This window comes from Pteronotus mesoamericanus, unplaced genomic scaffold (genome assembly GCF_021234165.1).
Source record: "Pteronotus mesoamericanus isolate MK-2021 breed Mesoamerican mustached bat unplaced genomic scaffold, CSHL_Meso_final contig_702, whole genome shotgun sequence".
Lineage (NCBI taxonomy): Eukaryota > Metazoa > Chordata > Mammalia > Chiroptera > Mormoopidae > Pteronotus > Pteronotus mesoamericanus.
The window spans coordinates 2,197,757-2,217,657 of record NW_026555239.1 but is presented as its reverse complement, the minus strand read 5'-3'; the positions used below and the strand labels follow the sequence as shown (position 1 = coordinate 2,217,657).

The following is a 19,901-nucleotide window of genomic DNA, read 5'->3' as shown; positions in this document are numbered from 1 at the left end:
GCTCAAGCAGGCCACTAAAGTTATTTAACACACGAATATGTCAATATATGTTGGGAACTGGTAGATTACACAAGTGAATTCTATCTCTGCTTAACAGTCCCGTGAAAAAGGGAACTTTGCTAAAATAAGGACATAAGGTATTTTAAAATGTATTTAAAAAACACTTATTTAGAGATTATTAGATTGACCAACCAGAAGATGCAGAAATATGCAAATAAGCCCTCTCAAATAAGCCATCTAAGTGTAACTGGTACACACTGTAAAGCAAAAGAAACAGGAAGATTTTAATGAACATTTGGAAAATTCTAAGAGCCCAAGGTACTCTTTCTTATCATGAAGTCAGACAGAAAACAGTCTTTTCACAGTAGAGAAACTGTAAACTTCCTCACCTATACTCACAGTTCCTGCTCTGTGATAAAAAGAAGTGATCAGCAAAGAAAAATGTAGTCAAAGTCTAAGGAAGCACTCATGTACTGACTAGATGGGACCAAGTGGTATGTAAGGTCATAGATAGCAATGTATGACTGGTGGTATGAAAGATGCATCTCAACTCTGATCCCATCCAGAGAACGTTTGTTGAAGGGGTAGTGCACCAACTACCGGGAACGACATTTCGTGGACAAGCTAAACTGGCATTCGAGAACAAGGCTCCTGGTTTCGAGTTCAAGATGGTGATGTAGAAATATCCTGAGCTCACCTCCTCTCATTGACACCAAAACTACAAGTACATATAAAACAGCTAACTCTTGAGAACAACCTGAAAACTATCAGAACAGATGTTCTACAACTGCAGATATAAAGAAAAAGCCAAACTGAAAGCCTAGTTGACGCCTACCCTATCCTCTATTCCCTATGTGGTGACTCACAAGTGGGAGGGATATCATAACTGTGGAGGTCGTCCTCGAAGAGTAAGGGGTCCAAGCCCTAGCCTGGGGGACCAGCACCAAGAAGAGGAGTACCCAAAACATCTGGCTTTGAAAACCAGCAGGGCTTAAGCCTGGGAGAGCAGAAAAGCTGTAGGAAACCCAAGTTGTGCTCTTTCTGAGTCCTGGCACAGAGGCAGCAGTCTGAAAAGCACCTCAGTCATATGTGAAGATGGTACATTGACTGCTTTTAGGGTGTGCGCTAGAGGGACAGGGATCTGTTGGAACTTTTTCCTGAGTAAGAGGTGTTGGTGGGTGTCATTTCCCTCCTTTCTTTAATGAAGCTGGTCTGACACTGGCAGGTATCACATCTGACACTCTCCATTAACCTTGCTAACACTGCTCACCCTACTCTGGCATTTCCCTGAGGACCCACCCAAGCTAGCATCCCTCCAAATTTGCTCCTGCCCTGCCACACCCAGTGGATGGCCTTAGTGGGTGGTACCAGCACACAGCAATGTGTCTGCACCAGGGTAGCTGAGTCTTACAGCCAACCACGTTGAAGGCCTGCCCTGCTCACCAGTGAGCCTGCAACAGCTGTGGCCGGGCCTTCACAGCCAGCAGGCCAGGGACCAGCCTTGCCCGCCAGTGTGTCCATTCAAGTTGTGGCCCAGCCACAAGAGCAGGCCATACTAGTCCATGCAGGGAACACATCCACAGCACCTGGCTCTGGTGACAAGGGGGATTCCACCAGTGGACCCCCCAGGACACCTTCTAAATAAGGCCACTTTTTAACACCACGATATTTCGCTGACCTACCTAGTATATAGAAACAAACAAACAAAATAAGGAGAGAAAAGATTATGTTCCAGCTGTGACGTATGTGGCTCAGTTCGTTGAGCGTCATCATGCAAAGCGAAAAGTCGCTGGTTCAATTCCTGGTCAGGGCACACGCCTGAGTTGCAGGCCTGGTCCCTGAGTGAGGCAACCAATCAATGTTTCTCTCTCACATTGATGTTTTTCTCCCTCTCCTTCTCCCTTCCCTTCCTCTCTCTCTAAAAATAAATAAATAAAGTCTTAAAAAAAAGGATATGTTCCAAACAAAAATGCAGGCTAAACTGCAGAAAAAGAACTAAATGAAACTGAGCTAAGCTGTCTACTAGATAAAGAGTTCAAAGTCATAGTCATAAAGATGCTCACCAAATTCTGCAGACAAGTGAATAAACTCAGCGAGAACTTCAACAAAGATATAAAAAAAGACCTATCAGAACTGAATAATATAACAACCGAAATGAAAAGTACTCTGGAGGGAATCAGCAGAAGATCAGATGACGCAGAAGAATGGACCAGCGATCAGGAAGACAGGATAGTGAAAACCACCCAAATGAAAGATCAAATATAAAAAAGAATTGAAAAGAATGAAGATAGTAATTTTTGAGACAACATCAAGTGTACTAACAGTTGAATCACAGAGGTCCCAGAAGGAGAAGAGAAAGGGATGGAAAAACCTATCTGAAGTAATAATGGCTGAAAACTTTCCTAACCTGGCCAAGGAAACAGACATCCAAGTCCAAGAAGCGCAGGGTCCTAAACAAGATGAACTCAAAGAGATCCATACCAAGACACATTTTAATTAAATTGTTAAAGATAAAGAGAAAATCTTAAAAGCAGCAAGCTAAAAATAACAAGTTACATACAAGGGAATGCCTATAAGATTATCAGCTGACTTTTCAACAGAAACTTTGCAGGCAAGAAAGGAGTTACACAATATATAACATGATAAAAAGGGGAAAAGCCTACAACCAAGAATACTCTACCCAGCAAGGTTATCATTCAGAATTGCAGGAGATCAAGATTGTCTCAGACAAGCAAAAGCTAAAGTAGTTCATCACCACTAAAAAGGCGTTACAAGAAATGTTAAAGGGAATTATTTAAGCAGAAAAGAAAAGACCAAAACTAGAAATAAGAAAATATATGAAAGAAAAAAATCCTCACTAATAAAGGCAAACATATAGTGAAGATAGATAGTAAACCAACTACTTATAAATCTAGTATGAAACAATTAAAATAGCAGTAAGTACATATCTATCAAAAATTACTTTAAATGTAAACTAAGTGTTCCATTGAAAAAACATAGGATGACTGAATGGATAAAAAAACAAGACCCTTACATATGCTGCCTACATGAGACTCCAGATTGAAAGACACAAACAGACTAAAAGTAAAGGGATTTAAGAGATATTTCATGAAAATGGAAACAAAACAGAACAAAAGAAGAAGCTGCAATAGCAATATTTATAGCAGACAAAACAGACTTTAAAACAAAGACTATAACAAGAGACAAAGAAGGACCCAGCAATTCCCCTTCTGGGTGCTTATCTTAAGAAAACAAAACACTCATTCAAAATTCAAAAAGATATGTGCACCCCGATGTTCACTGCAGCATTATGTACAATAGCCAAGATATGGAGCAACCTAAGTGTCCTTAAATAGATAAATGGATAAAGACAAAGTGGATATATATTTACATATTACTCAGCCATGAAAAAGAATGAAATATTGCCATTTGTGAAACATGAATAGACCTAGAAGGTGTTATGCTAAGTGAAATAAGTCATAGAAAACCAAATATTGTATCATTTCACATATGTGTTAAATCTAAAAAACTAAACAAATGAACAAACAAAACAAACACACTCAAAGATTCAGAAAAACAGACAGTTGCCAGAGGGTTGGGTGGTGGGGGTATGAGCGAAAAAGAGAAGAGGATTAAGAGGTACAGAGGTACAAAGTTATAATATAAGTCACAGGCGTGTAAAGTACAGCATAGGGAAAGTAGTTAATAATCCCACAATAACTGGTGACAGATGGATAGTTGACTTTTTGTGGTGATCATTTGTAAGGTGTATAAATGTGATATCTCACTATGTTATATACCTTTAACATAATATTGTATGTAACCGTACTTCACTTAAAAAGAACTTTACATTCCAGAATGAATAAAAAAGCCATGTCCAGCTATAATTACATAATTTAGAGATGAAAATACTTGAAATCTAAGAATGAAATGTTTTCACAACAAAAAACAGCCTCCACTGACTCTTGTAATGTCACTCTTCACACTCTGCCATGACTACCATTTCTCTGTGGAAATCTGCCCAATGCCTAGCATCATGCGAGCCAGGAACCATTAAATCGCCAGCTTTCTCTGAAGCTTAGGAGAAAGGATTTGGATACTAAGAAGTAGGGTAATGTGGGCAGTTCAATGCAGTTTGCAGAGGAGGTGCAACTAGGAATGCGGTGAGTCTAAGCGTCTGAGTGTCGTTCAGCAAGAAAGCGCTGGGAACCTCAGCAGCGTGTGCAGCCCACCAGTACTGCCCAGAGACTAGCAGAGAAGGGCCCTGGCAAAGGCATGGTTGATAAAGATTTATTTTTTAATATCTACTTATAGAGAGTAGTCCCCCTCTGTTGTTTGCTGGAGAAGTCAAATTAAATAAATTGTGTTATGTTAAATAAGAAAGCTCAAGAAAAATCTAAAATAAATTTCCCTTCTACATCACGGAGTCATTCTCTGCCCCCACTCCTCATTTAATTATGTTGGTTCAGGTGAGAATAAATGATATTTACCTTTTTATCTGCCACTACCATTGCGTGTCCTAAGGGGTCACAGGCTGCTGGCGCTCCCCACCCCCTTACCTGGCTCCACCGTGATCACCATGCCGGGCTGTAGGGGGAGGGAGCGGGGCATGTCTGGAGTGTCATGGACGTCCATCCCGAGGTAATGGCCAACGTGATGAGGGCAGTATTTTCGAGCAGCCTGGAAAAGACAATTGCCATGGTGTTATTAGAGCAGTGACGCCTTAAGGGGAAAGTTGGGCATGTATGAATCAGTGAGACACATGTTAATATGTCCTCCATGGTTCTGTTACTTATGTTTAACCTCTCCTTGGGCTACTGCTTAAGAGACCTGACCAACTGCACCTCTCATATGAAATTCTGCTGGTGTACATGAACTAATCCACATTTTCATTCCCACTCTCTGATACGCTGCCTTTGTGCTGACTTGGGTAACGCCAGCAGCAACAATGGCAAATGGAAATCTCTCTTCTCGGGGGTGGGAGGATGATTATGTTAGAATAGTTCTATTTTCAACGTTTACACACCCCTCTTACAAAGTCTACTCTGGAGACCCTAAGGATCTTACAGCAATGTGTGGAACAGGCTGAAACATCAGATAACGCAGTACTTATCAGGCATTTACTGGCCTGGATGTTTCTATCTATTAATTAAAGATTTGCTGGCCTGCACAAGAGGAATTTAAAGTTTCTCTCCTATTGATAAAAAAAAAACAAAAAACAAACCCTGGCAGCCCATCTGTGGAGATGGGAGATGCCTTAATGTCCTGTTTGGCTTGACCACTCGGCATTTTAATTTAAAGCTGAGGCTTTACAGTTTTACGAACACCATTACATTTTGGATGCAGATGAAATCCACTAAAGACATTCCCGTGAAGATACTGTTAAAGTCTCAACTATGTCATTAAAGCAACAAACACCATCCTTTTTGACCTTAACCTTTTCAAAATCACCACAAAAGAACTAAGAGTTAACCTCTCCTCCTTTTTGCGTCCTTTTCCACCCTGTCTGCACTAGACTTCATTTTATGTATTCTGACGACTGAGCTATTTGTACAGCGTGCAATGAAGCAGAATGTGCTGCCACCTTCTGGGAGGAATAAGTACTGACTCCCTTTGTTGTAAAGCACGTTCAATCCAAGTTCCTTTTACAGACGAAAAATCACAAAGACCATTTCTAAATCTGATTAGCTTGACATAAAAACCGAGCAGCATGCAAGATGTTCTTGAGAAGTGAAGTCAAAAGAAGTGAGGTACCTTGAAGGCATTATTTTCCTTAATGTTCTTCATGATCCCCAGCTCTTTAAGCTTCTGTCCTATCAGGGTCAGCATCATGCTGTAGATGTTTTCCAAGCTTGTTCCAGGGGAGCAGAGAGTCAGACAATCTCTCTGGATCTCTAGAACAGCTTCGTAAAGTTCTGCCTGAGGGGCTGTAAACCTGGGGACAGGAAAACCAAAGAATGTGAATTGGGAATTAACTGATATTGCAGGAAGTTTGGGACAAGAGAAAAATTCTGAGATGTTAATAAGTTAAATTATAAAGAATGAGAGGAAGGGACAGGAACAGATAACCAGTTAATTGTTTTGTGCCAACTAACAAAAGATTGCACATATCTGAATGGATGAGGGAGCTTTAAATCAATTTCCAGGCATCTATGAGCGAACCACCAGCCACCACCACATCCAGCACATACATGGATTTTTAGGACTGTTACCTGCAATGAATCAAAAGTAGTAAATATTTCACCCTGGCTGGTGTGGCTCAGTGGGTTGAGTGCCAACCTGTGAACCTAAAGGTCACCAGTTCGATTCCTGGTCAGGACACATGCCTGAGGTGCAGGACAGGTCTTCAGTTAGGCGCCTGTGAGAGGCAGCCAATCAATGTTTCTTTCACACGTGGATGTTTCTCCCCCACTTTCTCCCTTTCCCTTTCTCTAAAAATAAATAAATAAAATCTTTAAGAAGAAGGAGTAAGTATTTCTTCCTCTGGACTGGGTTCCTATCCTAGAACTGTGCTACCTTCACCTCCCACCCTTATCTGTAGCCAATGTTAGTTCTCTCAAAACAACTTAACATCTTTCTTTCCCTAAACATAATGGATAAAAGCACCTGTCAACTCTAGGACGGTGCACATGCTGCCTCTCCACCAAGCCCCACTGCTGGTGGTTTAGATGGCATGCCCCATGATCTAGTCCTTTGATGGCTAGAAGGATGGTCCAATTAATCCTTCCTTTAAAAAACAAAACAAAAAACCTTTCAGCTGTGGAATAATTATGTTTTGTGTAACATTTACTTCTAAGTTTGATTAGAAAAACTCCAAGGTGATGATGATGGGGCACTGTAGGTATGTAATCAGTACCCACACACCATTACTGACAGGACCTTAATCACAGCCTAGATGTTCAACAGGAAGAGCAATAACCCTTCAAACTGCGGCAGAAACAATATTTCCGTCATGAGACACAGATGAGGAGAGGCCAGAAGATGCACCCAGCTATGGATGCAGTCAGAGGGCCAGACCAGGTCACTCAAGATCCTTTCCATTTTTTACCATTAAAAAAAAAAAAAGCTTAGGGACCCACTTCCTATAGGCGAAGCAGATGTCATGGGTTAAACCAGTTGATACTCTGGTTACTAGTAGCTTATAGGTGTCCTTATAATAATTCTTTGCCCTGGCTGGTGTGGGTCAGTAGACTGAGTGCCAGCCTATGAACCGAAAGGTCACGGGTTTGACTCTCAGTAAGGCACATGCCTGGGCTGCAGGCCAAGTCCCAGGCTGAGGGTGTGCAAGGCAACCAATCCATGGATCTCTTGCAAACCGATGTTTTTCTCCCTTTCTTTCTCCCTTCTTCTCTCTCTAAAAATAAATAAAATCTTAAAAAAAATAAAAAGAATAATAATTTATTCAGCAATCATGGGGAAAAATGATAAAATAATTACACTTGGATGGCATATGATATGTATTTTCATGTACTGTTGCTGTGAGTGTAAATTAGTACAGCCAATTAAATCAAAGGTCTTCAAAGATGCTCATAAAATCTGAGCTTGTGATTCTGCTTTAAGAATCCATTCTAAGAAAATATCTGAAATTCAAAAAAAGATGAATGTACAAAAATACTCGCTGTGACTTTTTTATGTAATTATAGATACAGTGTAAATGTTCCCTAATAGAGGAATATTTAAACATAACAATAAAATGGTATAATGAACACTTACACACCCAACTCTCAGGTTGGGTGACTATCAACACTGTTATGTTTATATCCATACTCCATGCCACCACAGTACCACTAAATATTTTTAAAGTTTTTTAAATGTAAAATTTACGTACACTGGAATACACAAATCTAAGCTGTGCAATTCTGATCAACCATGATGAAGCTGGGTACACTGAACCCCTAAGTTCTGCTGAGGTTTCTTTGCTGGTGGAAGCAGCCCTTCTACCACCACCTGAGATTAACCTTGTTTTAACTGAGAACCTACAGGTATCTCCCCTTAGGCAGTTGCCTGGGTACTTGCTTCTGGACTTGTAACCAGACTGTACTCCTAGCAGGACCTAGCAGGTGAAAAGACTGTCCCACGAGGAGGTGCATAATAATCCAAAAAGAACTGCATAATTTTTCCTATTTATATAGATAAAAATTTAAGAATATGTGTGGAAATGGATAGTAACATGTGGGATAATGGTGGGAGGAACACAAAGTTGCATCAGGCTGAATTTGTTGATATGGGTCCACGAAGCAGATTCTGGAGTCAGTGTTATAGCTCAAGGAGTCAGAAATGCTCTAATAATTTATTTGCTTGGTTGGCTGAACCATGGGCCAAACTGTGTCCTACACTAAATGAGGTCAAATGCCACAACTGCCTTGCTATACTGGAGAGAGAGTTCCTCCTTAAGACTGCAACATCAACTCCTGCATTAGTTTCCAGCCTGCCCTAAAAATGTATGAGTCAATTCCTTAAATGAGTCAATCATTATCCATCAATCAATCTACTTACCAATCCACACACACACACACACATGATGTTACCTAGGTGTTTCTAGGTACCCGATTCTGTGATATGAATGAAACAATCTCAGCAAATAATCAGGAGCTTTGCAAAGGCAGTTAACCTGAGCTAGAGAGGACCTGTCTATCTTTTTAGCCATTTATTCTAAATATGACCATACTCCAAGAGCAGTGAGATCTGCAGAAGCCTTACTTGCCATTCACAGGCCAGGTTCGGGTGACGTCACTCACATAGCAGGAAGATTCGCACCCTCCATCCAGCAGCACCATCTCCCCGTCCTGGAGCAAAAGACAGGTCAAAGTGGTGCCCTCTGGATTGTCAGTTGTTCCTTCTTTTAATTTAAACTCTTTGTGCCTTTCACGTTACATCCATTTTTTAAAAGCTCTAACTTAAAGGAGATTAATTGTCTTTGGTTCCTTCTCATAAGAAATAACAACTAAATTTTTGAAATGAATTCAGTAGTTCAGGAAAGGTGCCATCGTATAGCGGTTAAATGCACTGGCTCTGGAACCAGAATGCTTGGGTACGAACTTCTAGGTGTAAACATCAGCACATCATAAATGTCACCATTACCGCTATCACTACAAATTAGCAATATCCTAGAGAAGGATTTTATCTACAGCTTTATTCAAATACAATTACTCTTAACCATTTAACTTCAGAATATCATTTCCCTTTCTGCTCCCTATCAAAATGCACGTGGAGGAAGAAGAAAACTTTGGGTGTATCTGTCTTGCAAGTTGTCATGTTACATTGAAATGATCTATTTATGCCCTCAAAGATCGGGCATTTCTTATTATCTCTAAATAAGCACAGAACTTGGCACCCCACAGAGTAATGATCAAATGAGTGCATATATAGTAGCAGTAACTTTGAAGAATGGAGGCGATTTTTGTTTCTGGCAAAAAGATGGAATAAATTTCCTGTAAGAAGACAATGAATATTATCAAAATTATTATCATAAAAAAAGTTAAGTCCCCTAAAATACATATAGCATATATAATGCTTATATAGTTCATAAGCAAGCATACTGTACGTGATAAAAGCGTTCCAAAAAAATCAAGGGAATGACAAAATAAAAAATGTAGGCTATCGGAGAGTGGCCCATGGGAGGGAGGCAGGACGGCAGGGCACAGCGTGCACGGTAGATACAAGGCATTGGTAATGTTCTGCCTCTTGAGTGAGTGGTTCAGGGGCATTCAATGAAAAAATATGCTCTATAATTTGTTTGCTATGTATTCTTTTGAATTACTATTAAAATGGATAATTAGAAGTGGATTTAAAGGCATATACAATTCTTTACTTGTATAGTCACTCGGAGAGAAGAGCCATAAAAGGTCACTTCTCTCACAGGTAATGAGGTTGTCCTTCGACGCTGTCTGCTCCTGTGTGCTTGGCTCACCGCAGCTACAGCCCTTATGGGGGTGTGTTAGAAAGAAAATGAGCAGAAGCTTTAGGGTAGAGTACTTGCCACTGCACTAGTTGCCTAATTTTTAGTTTATTTTCCTCACCTATTAATGGCATGCTAATAATTGCTCCTATCTCACAGTGCCAGTGTGAGGATCAAATGAGATGTCTGCAAAGGCATTTTATAAATCATAAAGCGCTTTCTATAAATGGCAGTGATTTTGTGAAAGCTGAAGGTTAAGGGGCCCTGAGGTTAGTGAGTTTTCTACTAGGGCCTCTGGATCCAGAGGAGCAGCGTGTACCTTGATGAGTTGATTATTCTTCACATAGTGCAAAGTGTTTGACCGATTACCTCCAGCAACCACAGGTGGGTAGGCTAAGATGTTTGCTCCCCTGGCCCGGCATTCAAATTCAAACTGGAAAACAACAGCAGCAAAGTGTGACTAAAAGTATGACCGAAGAGAGGATGTCCTTAGGGCTGTCCCAGCCAAGGCTCTCCGCAACAGCCACAGCTCCACTCGAGTGCTCTTTCCTTCAGTCATTACTGGAAAACCATTCATCACATCCAACAAAACTTCTTAGGGCGTAATTTCAGGCCACTTCTCTTATTCTTATCCCTGTTATTCAATCCTACTTTTAAATCTGTTCTTTTCTTCTGAATACCCTAAATATCCTGTGATTTTCAAATTAAGTACAGAAGAGGACACAGAAAACCTGTGATAGAGGCTGAGCAAAGAGATACAGTCATGTTATGTTACTGTTTGTTTATTCTTAAACACTGGAATATGGCTTGCATTTTTAACAGCTATAAATGACTAATATCAACATTTCAAATAGCTACCAACCTACATGCTCTGGAAAATTTTAAAAAGATGCTAGGCACATTGTAAGTTCTATGAACCTCCCTTGTCCTAGGATGGAGCTCGAGACTGGCAACCACCTGCTACTGTCTACAGCCTGGTCTCTGCTTCTCTGCCTTCACACTTACTTAGTCTTCTCGTCACACACTTGTGTAAGCTTTGCCTTCTTCAATGGTTCTACTCTGAAATTTTCTTCATTTAACTGTAGCTTTGCACATTTAAGACTCACCTAATAAATTATCAGTGATATTTAAGAACCAGATCCTCTCCACTGATATCCTGGTCAGTTCCACGAAAGTCAAACGGATGCCATCTGCACACTAATGAAATTACTTTATATTTGGCTTCCCTAAGAGCTTTCCAATAACTTAAAGCTCACCTTTGCATAAAGAAAGCTTTCCTCCACAGGGGCTTTACTGGCAAACATGGTCTCTATGAAAGCCTGCAAGGGAATGGAGGATAAAAAGAAGTCTCATTTTATAACTATATTGCTTATTCAAACAATCAAAATACTGAAGTTCAAATGAAAAGCACCCTTTCCCCCAATTTTGTGAACCTGAAGTTGTGACTTTGTGGGCGTGGTAATATAGATTTCTGAAGGGGAAAATACTGCTTTCAGAAATATTTGACGGATGACAGATTTAGTGGAAGGGCCCCAAATCTCCCAGTCAGAATACATGCTGTATGCTAGAATAAGCTACATGGAAACACATCTGTCATTTATGTAACGAAATGCTTCTGTAGCCCTGGAATGTATGAGATTATGGATGGGAATGTCCAGTCTACAGTAGGGTTTCCCAACCTCAGCGCTATCAACATTCTGGGCTAGATAATTCTTTGTTGTGAGGGATATCTTATTCAATGCAGGATACCAGTAGCTTCCCAGTGACAGTTATTGACAAATGCGCCCTGGCAATTAATTCTCCGTGACAGCTACATATATATATACACATAATGTGTGTTTTTCCATTTTTATAAACATGACTGTTTATAATTTACTATGATACCTTGTTCCAAATAGGGATTTTCTAAAAAAGGGTTTATTAATTATTTATTTTTAAGGAGAGGGGGAGGGAAGGAGAGAGAGAAGGAGAGAAACATTGATGTGTAAGAGAAATACTGATCAGCTGCCTCTCACACATGCCCCAACTGGGACTGACCCTGCAACTCAGGCATGTACCCGGACCAGGAATTGAACCAGCAACCTTTTGCTTTGTAGGATGATGATCAACCAACCTGAGTCACGCCGGTCAGGGACCCAAGTAAGATTTTGATTAACTTACATGAATACAAAAAATACAAGATAGCATAAATTCTTGGTAGGGTTAAAGAAAAGCAAGGTTTAGGGAGATGAAGCTCAAAAAAATAACAACGCACACCGCAATTACCATGGCTGCTGAAGACGGGCCACCAATTTATCTCGGAGTTTTCTAGCAGCCAACAAGAAAACTCTGGCAGTTACGTAATTTCCAATGTCTGTGGGACAAAAACAAATCAGTTGCACGGGGACATGACTATATGCTACTGCGAGTAGAAAGGAATTTCTCTCGAGCTGTTACATTCTAAGAGCGAAGGCAATGTATGAAGGAATGTCTGAATAAAATGCTTCAGTATACATGCCATGACAGCACTGTAAAGCCCAGCAGAGGACAAGCAAGTGGGATGGCCAGGGGACTGTCTGCATGGCTTGCTCCCCTTTCTCATTCTGATCTTTCTCCACGTGTTCTGTCCCTCTAGGACCCCCTAAATTAGCGCTTTCCATCATGCTCTCTCTCCTGTTGCTTCACTTCACAGCATTAAATTCCAGCCGACTGTTTATCATATGTTCGTCTCCTGTCTCTCCTCAATGTGAATGTAAGGACAGGGACACATGGATGATTTGTTTTGCTCACCGCTGTATCCTTAGAACCCAGAGCGGTGCCTGGTACCACAGTAGTTATGCTACTATAAGTACCTGCTGAATGAATTAGCAATTAAAATTAAAGTTAAAAGTAGTTATCAAGACACACACAGATGTTGATAAATAACTAGTTAACACTAGATATTTAGTATGAAGCTAAAAATGAAAAACAATGTGGCAGTGCTAGTGAGGCATTTCATTTAAAAGAGGGTTTTCTTTATCTTTTTCTTAATTTCCTTTCAAAGATTTACTGAATAGCACAGAGAATTTTTGCATTCATGGCCCCTTTACACTGCTACGTAGACTTAAATGAATAGAAGAGTTCTTCTTGCTTTCTAGGGGGTCAACTGCCTGATCGTGCTTTCTTTTTGTACTGAATGTGCCTGTGATGAGTGCATTACTTCACAGACGACAGCGCATGGATCAATGCTACCTATCCTTACTCTGTGTGTGATGTCCTTCCTGTAAAGATCAAGGGGCAGACTTTATGGCTGTCGCTTCTCATCAGGGTTGTCTTCTCACAACGTAGTTCATACTCCCAATTGACACTTGGTGCTCTCACTTCACCAGGTGCTATTTAAATATTTGTATTTTGATTCTTTAAAAATGTGAAATGGGTTTTGTGGGGGGGTTTTTTTTGCCTTTCACTCTGCATCTCATAATCAGTACACATCATGAGTAGACATTGTATAGCTTATGTGCAGGGACAATGAAAAGAAAAAGCAGGGATGATTTCATAAAGGTGTTGGGTGTGTGGTCCACATGTGGGTGATGTGAAAGTAGGGAGAATGTGACATTTGAGACTGTTCAGTATGGCTGGAGAGTCAAGCATATGTGGAAGAATGAGCCATGAAGCTGGAAGAGAAGGCAGAAAGGGCCAGATCATGAAAGGCCACAAATGAGCATGTTGAAATTTAATCCTAAAAACAACAAAGAGCCACCAGAGAACTTTAAGTAGGAGAGGGGCAGACTGATTTATAAAGATCACTCCAGCTGGGGTAGAGTTAGATATAGGCACTAACAGAGGCAAGGAGACAGATAGCAAAGGGATACTAGCTGTCCTATTGTGCACTAGGCACAGACCAAAACAACACATCTTGGTATTTAAACCCAGGTCTGTCTCTTTTCCACTACACTATTCTGCCTCCTTAGGAGTGAACTTGGGGACTACTTAATTAGATACAAGGGCTGGGGAGAACTATTACATAGATAATTTTCCTATTTCTAATGTAGCTGGGTAGATGTTGCTATTATTAACCATGAAAAAGAATGCAAGGTAAGAGTCAGTTCTGGTAGAACTGGCAGAGCACAAACTTAGATAATTATAGGAAATTCAGGTAGAGATGTCCAGGAGGCAGGATATATGTGCAGCCGTAGGAGAGGTCTGGCCTGGACAGGTCTGACTCTCATCCCACTGTTACTTCTGCCCATACATACTACCAACTCTCCGTTCTGTAAATGTTACTTAACTCGAATGGCAAGGCCCTTTACTTGTTTTAAACCAAAACAGACTGCAAGAAAATGCAACTGATCAGTATCACATAGGCGCAAATTCTATTGGCTTATGCCCCAAAAGAAGGGAAATCTGCATTTGGGCTGAAAAAATATAAATACAGCATAATTATTTTTTTAAACGATTTTATTTATTTATTTTTAGAGAGAGGGGAGAGGAGGGAGAAAGAGAGAAAAAGAAACATCCACGTGTGGTTGCCTCTCACACCCGCAACAGGGGACCTGGCAAGCAACCCAGGCACGTGTCCTGACTGGGAATCAAACCAGTGACCCTTTGGTCTGCAGGCTGGCACTCAATTCACTGAGCCACACCAGTCAGGGCTAAATACAGCATAATTATTCTTAAGGAAACTATTTTGCCCAAGTATCCAAAAATCTTTTAATTGTATTTTATTGATTATGCTGTTATAGTTGTCCCAGTTTTCCTCCCTTTACTCCCTTCCACCCAGCACCTCCTACTCCCTCTGGCAATACCCACACCATTGTTCATGTCCAGAGGTTATGCACGTAAGTTCTTTGGCCACTCCGCTTCCTATACTGTACTTTACATCCCCATGGCTATTCTATAACTACCTATTTGTATTTCTTAATCCCCTCACCTCTTCACCCATTCCCCCACAGGCCCCTCCCACCTGGCAACCATAAAAACATTCTTCATATCCATGATCCTGTCTCTGTTATACTTGTTTGCTTAGTTTGTTTTTTAGATTAAATTGTTGACAGGTATGTAATTATTGCCATTTTAAAGTTCATAGTTTTAATATTTTCGTAATTAATTCCCTTTAACATTTCATATAATGGTTTGGAGATGAAGAACTCTAGTTTTTTTCTTGTATGGGAAGCTCTTTATCTGCCCTGTGATTCTACATGATAGCTTTGCTGGATAGAGCAATCTTGGTTGTGGGTCCCTACTTTCATGACTTTGAATATTTCTTGACAGTCCCTTCTAGCCTGCAACATTTGAGAAACCAGCTGAGTCTTATGGGGACTCCCCTGTAGGTAATTAACTTCCTTTTCATGCTGATTTTAAGTTTCTCTCTTTATCTTTAACCTTTGGCATTTTAATTATGATATATCTTGGCATGGGCCTTTTCACAATCATCTTGTTTGGGACTCTGTACTTCCTGGATTTTTATGTCTATTTTGTTCACCAAATTAGGAACATTTTCTTCCATTATTTTTTTCAAATAGATTTCCAATTTCTTGCTCTTTCTCTTCTCCTTCTGTCACCCCTATGATGCAAATGTTGGTCCTCTTAAAGTTGTCCCAGAGCTGCTTATACTGTCCTCATTTTTTGGGATTCTTTTTCCTTGTTGTTGTTCTGATTGGTTGTTTTTTGGTTCTCTATGTTCCAAACCACTGATTTAATTCTCAGCTTTATTCATTTTACTATTGTTTCCCTGTAAATTGTCCTTTATTTCAATTAGTATATCCTTCATTTCTGACTGGATCCTTATGCTGTTGAGGTTCTCACTAAGTTACCTGAGCATCCCTATAACCAGTGTTTTGAACTCTGTATCTGATAGATTATCTCCATTTTAATTCTTTTTCTGGAGTTTTGATCTGTTCTTTCATTTGGGCCATGTTTCTTTGTCTCATTTTGGCAGCCTTCCTGTGTTTGTTTCTATGTATTAGGTAGAGCTGCTATGACTTCTTGTCTTGGTATCATGGCCTCAGGTAGTAGGTGTCCCATAGGGTCCAGTGGCACATTTTCCCCTATCACCCAAGCTGAGTGCTCAAGGTGTACCCTTTGTGTGGACTCAGTACACCCTCCTCTTGTAGTTGAGCTTTGGTTGCTGTTGACAGATGAATAAGAAGGATTTACCCAGGCAAGTCAGTTGAATGGTTGGCTGTGACCACTGACCAAAAACCTCAACCCTCTGTGGAGGATCAGTTGTGCAGGGGCAGGGTGGAGATGCTCCAAAGCGGTCTGTAGCTGTCCACTGGGAGCGCAGGCCCTGGGGTTTCCTGGGTGGTGGAGGCCAAAGTCAGCCCCTCATCTGCGTTTTGCTCAGGGCCACCCTGCCTGAGCTTAGAGCAATCTGAGATGGCTGCTACTTGTGCTGGGCTTGAAGGTTCCTAGGCGAAGCCACAGTGTGAATCTAGGCTGGCTGCTGCTAGTGCCAGGCCTGGGGCCACTCAGCAAGAGGTACAGGGACTGGTGGCTCACTGAGACCAACTGTTACTTGTTTGAAAAGATTTCAGAATTTATGAAGCTTGAGCCAAGACCAGCCATTCATATGGAAAAGTTACTGTTAACCACAGAAAGTTGGGTGGGATGGAGCCTCAGGGTATCTCCAGGGTGGGGCAAACAGTGTTAGCCAGGTTGATGGAGTCTGAGATACAGTCGTACCTGCCTGCTCTGTAGCTCTGTCCACTTTTCTGTCTGGGAGAAACCTGTCCACCAGCTCTCACCTTGATGCCAGCCATTTCAGTTCCTCCCTATATGCCACTGGTGCCTTTCAAGCCGCTACCCTGGTGCCAGAACTCAGACGGAGTGAGTCTGAGTACATTCATGTGTGGGCTCCCAGCAGAGGAACTGCTTGGAACTCTAGCAGTTTCTTCCACCAACTCAATCTCTGGTGGTTTTTGCAGCCAGAAGTTATGGGGACTTATCTTCCTGGCACTGGTACCCCGAGCTGGAGGGCCTGGTGTGGGGCTGGGATTCCTCACTCCTGAGATACCCTTCCTGAATTTTTACCTACCACATGTGGATGTGGGACCATACTGTTCCACATCTGCGCCCCCTCCTATCAGACTGGATGGATGCCGTTTCTTTAATCCCATAGTTGTCAGATTTCCATTAAACTTGATTTCTGCCAGTTCTGAGTGACGGTTGTTTTATAATTTAGTTGTAACTTTGATGTGGTTGTGTGTGGAGGTGAGCCATGGTTACCTATGCCGTCATCTCAACCTCAAGTCCCCCCAGATCCTTACAGTGTAATTCTAGACCAGAACTGGGAATACTCAAAGAATATGATCATTGGTAGAGGTTGTTCATTAAGAAAACTAAGTGCAAACTCCATTTCCCTATCTGATGTCTTTACTGGGTTGGTAAATAACGGGAACAATAGATTAGATTTAATACTTCTGAATTTTGGCATAACACTTAAAAGAGCCTCTCAGGGTATAGTGTGGACAAGTGACAGAAGTGTGGATCAGAGTACTCCTAGGTAGCTTTATAACTGATTTTACACCTTGTGCAAAGACATCTGGTCAATGGACTGATACTTTTTCTGGATAGCTATCCCACAGATCTATTCTTAGCTTCTTCTCTTCCTTACTTTAAAAATCAATGACTTGAAGAAAAACAAAGACATACGTTTATCACATCTGTAATTGGTTTTAAGTAGTCTTTGCTGTGTGGCCACAGCTGGAACACTGGCCGTGTACTTGAAGAAAGGCCCTGACAAACTAGAGCACATGCTCGTGAGAGTTACCAGTTCGGCGCAGAGCTAAGGGAATCAATGTTTAACTTTGGGAAGACTATAGGCAGAACTCAGAAAAGGAGGCTTCAAATGTTGGTGTGCTATTATTTTATGAAGTTAATTCAGTAGGCCTGGAATTAGCTTGAACTATTTTGTAAAAGTTCCTGCATGTAAATTGCTCCTGGGAAAGGCCTGAAACATACTGATTAACAGTGTTGGTAGGAGTTTCAGCACAGTTTGTATCAGTTTTTAGTATTGGTTTGTATTTGGTTTCCATGAGAACTCCAAAGGACTTAGTTACCTAGCAGGAATCTGCCAATATAACCAAAACCAGGAAAATCTCTAGCTGAGATTCCATTTTGGGCTCCCTGGTTTCTAGGTGTCCCACACATGCATCTGTGGTTCCTGATCCAGGAGAGAAAATGCATCTTGCCCAGGTCTTACTAAGGGAGGACAAGAGAAGCCTGCACCTGGCTTCTCTGTGAGATAGCCACTGGCTCTGACAGGTATTCTTACGTTAATGCTAGTTAACGCTGCTGCTATATTGTACTCTTTTCCTGTAATTGTAGATTTGTCAGCATTGTCATTTTGGGTCCTATGAGTTTTTTAATCAAACTGTTTAACCACCACTAGTATTGCAGTTATTATGAGGAAATAAAATTAATTCATGTTGCTCCAAGGAGAAACAACTAAAATCATGGGTAAAAGATACAAGGTGGCAGATTTACTTTGCTTTGCAAGGTTCTGAGCAAATCTCTATAGGTTTTCACTAAATGTGAAAGTAGAAACTAGATGTTTACCTGCCGTGAAATTGTCACATTACATATACAACCTCAAGGTGTCCACTGAACCTAAGAGCCTAGATTTTTTTTCATCTGAAAACAGCTTTTCTGGTAGGAACCCACCTGTGATGTCAGCTTCCCAGCAATCTGCATTCGTTCAATTTCAGCAGGAGATTTGACCAGTCGGAGGCGCTGTACCAGCTGCTGGACAGCGCGAACTCTGTTCTTGCTCCTGGCTTTGACCTCAGCCACATGCTGCATATAGTCCAAGTGAAGCTGTGCATGAGCAGGCCTCATCCAGTCATACCAAAGTGTGTTTGTCTCAGCTTAAAATGAGATGAGGAAAAATAAACTTAAAATAAGACGAAAAGCAACATCAACAAATATCAACTGCCATAATGACTTCTAAACTAGAGTCAAAGCTATAAAACTTGCAGTGTGAGAAACTTAGCAGGGCCCACAGGCGGCATGTGGTCCAGGAAGGCTATGAATGCGGCCTAACACAAAATTGTAAATTTACTTAAAACTTTTTTTTTTTTTTTTTTGCACATCAGTGTTCATTAGTGTTTGTGTATTTAATGTGTGGCCCAGGGATGCCAAAAGGTTGTTCACACCTGCTAGAGGGTTCAGCGCAAACTCTCTCAGGACTAAAGTAATTGAGGGGCATGATCATAAATCATTGGAAAGGCCATTCCCTGAAAATGGCAAGATATTCTAAGACTGAATAGACAGCTCTTCTGCCCCAAAACTTCACTGTTCTTAAAGATAGGCATTGGAACTACCTAGGTGGAACTAAGCCTTTATTCAGGCTTTGATTTTATTTATTAACATAACAATTACTCTGAGCCAGAGGCATTGTTGAATAATTGAACACAAAGGACAGAAAAATGTACTCAGATCATGACTTTATGGATAAAAGAATTTCCCCCGTTTACCAACAATCTCAGTATTGGTGAAAGTAGTTCTTTTCTCGGAGCAAATGTTTATCGCTATAGAAGCACTATAGTTGATAGTATGTGCTAATCCACTCTTATCCAGGAAATCTTTCCTTTCCCATCTGCTATGTATTCTCCTTACAGACAAGCGCTGTTCACCTTTTAACTATAGAGACCCAAGGAAATGACCTATATTGGCCTGAGATAAAATAGGATCATTATGAAAATAATTTCCCCTTATACCAAGTCTCCATTTCCTTTCATTTTTTTCTGACAGTTGCTAATGAACAGCAATCCCAACAACTTAAGTCTAAAGGGTTGTATGTTTTATACAAAGTATTTTGGAACATGACAGCCAGCCATTAATTTAAGAAATCATAAAGCTACAAAGAAAATGATTCTGTGCCCCATATTCAGGAAGACTTTGAAGATGAAGAAAGTTCTGCTAGCTTAACTGGGTAATTAAATCTGTAAAATAGAAAATATTTTATAAATAAAAAGAATTCAAACATATTAAATACACATATTCAAATAAGTATTTTCTCTCAAAGGAGTCTTTGTAGCAAACA

General features: G+C 40.7%; 1 protein-coding gene across 3 annotated transcripts in view; it reads right to left on the bottom strand.

The window, feature by feature from the left end:
• The window catches only part of XPNPEP3 (X-prolyl aminopeptidase 3), a 37,375-nt gene that overhangs the window by 3,293 nt on the left and 14,181 nt on the right, over positions 1-19,901 (bottom strand). For 2 of the 3 annotated variants that reach the window (XM_054582426.1, XM_054582428.1), the window contains exons 4-9: positions 18,521-18,723; positions 11,155-11,217; positions 10,218-10,331; positions 8,701-8,786; positions 5,755-5,935; positions 4,560-4,680 (exon numbers count right to left, since the gene is read on the bottom strand). In XM_054582426.1, coding sequence (XP_054438401.1) covers positions 4,560-4,680; positions 5,755-5,935; positions 8,701-8,786; positions 10,218-10,331; positions 11,155-11,217; positions 18,521-18,723 — 768 coding nt within the window. Of the gene's footprint in view, positions 1-4,490; positions 4,681-5,754; positions 5,936-8,700; positions 8,787-10,217; positions 10,332-11,154; positions 11,218-18,520; positions 18,724-19,901 lie in introns of all 3 variants that reach the window. The other variant, XM_054582427.1, reaches the window with a different exon arrangement.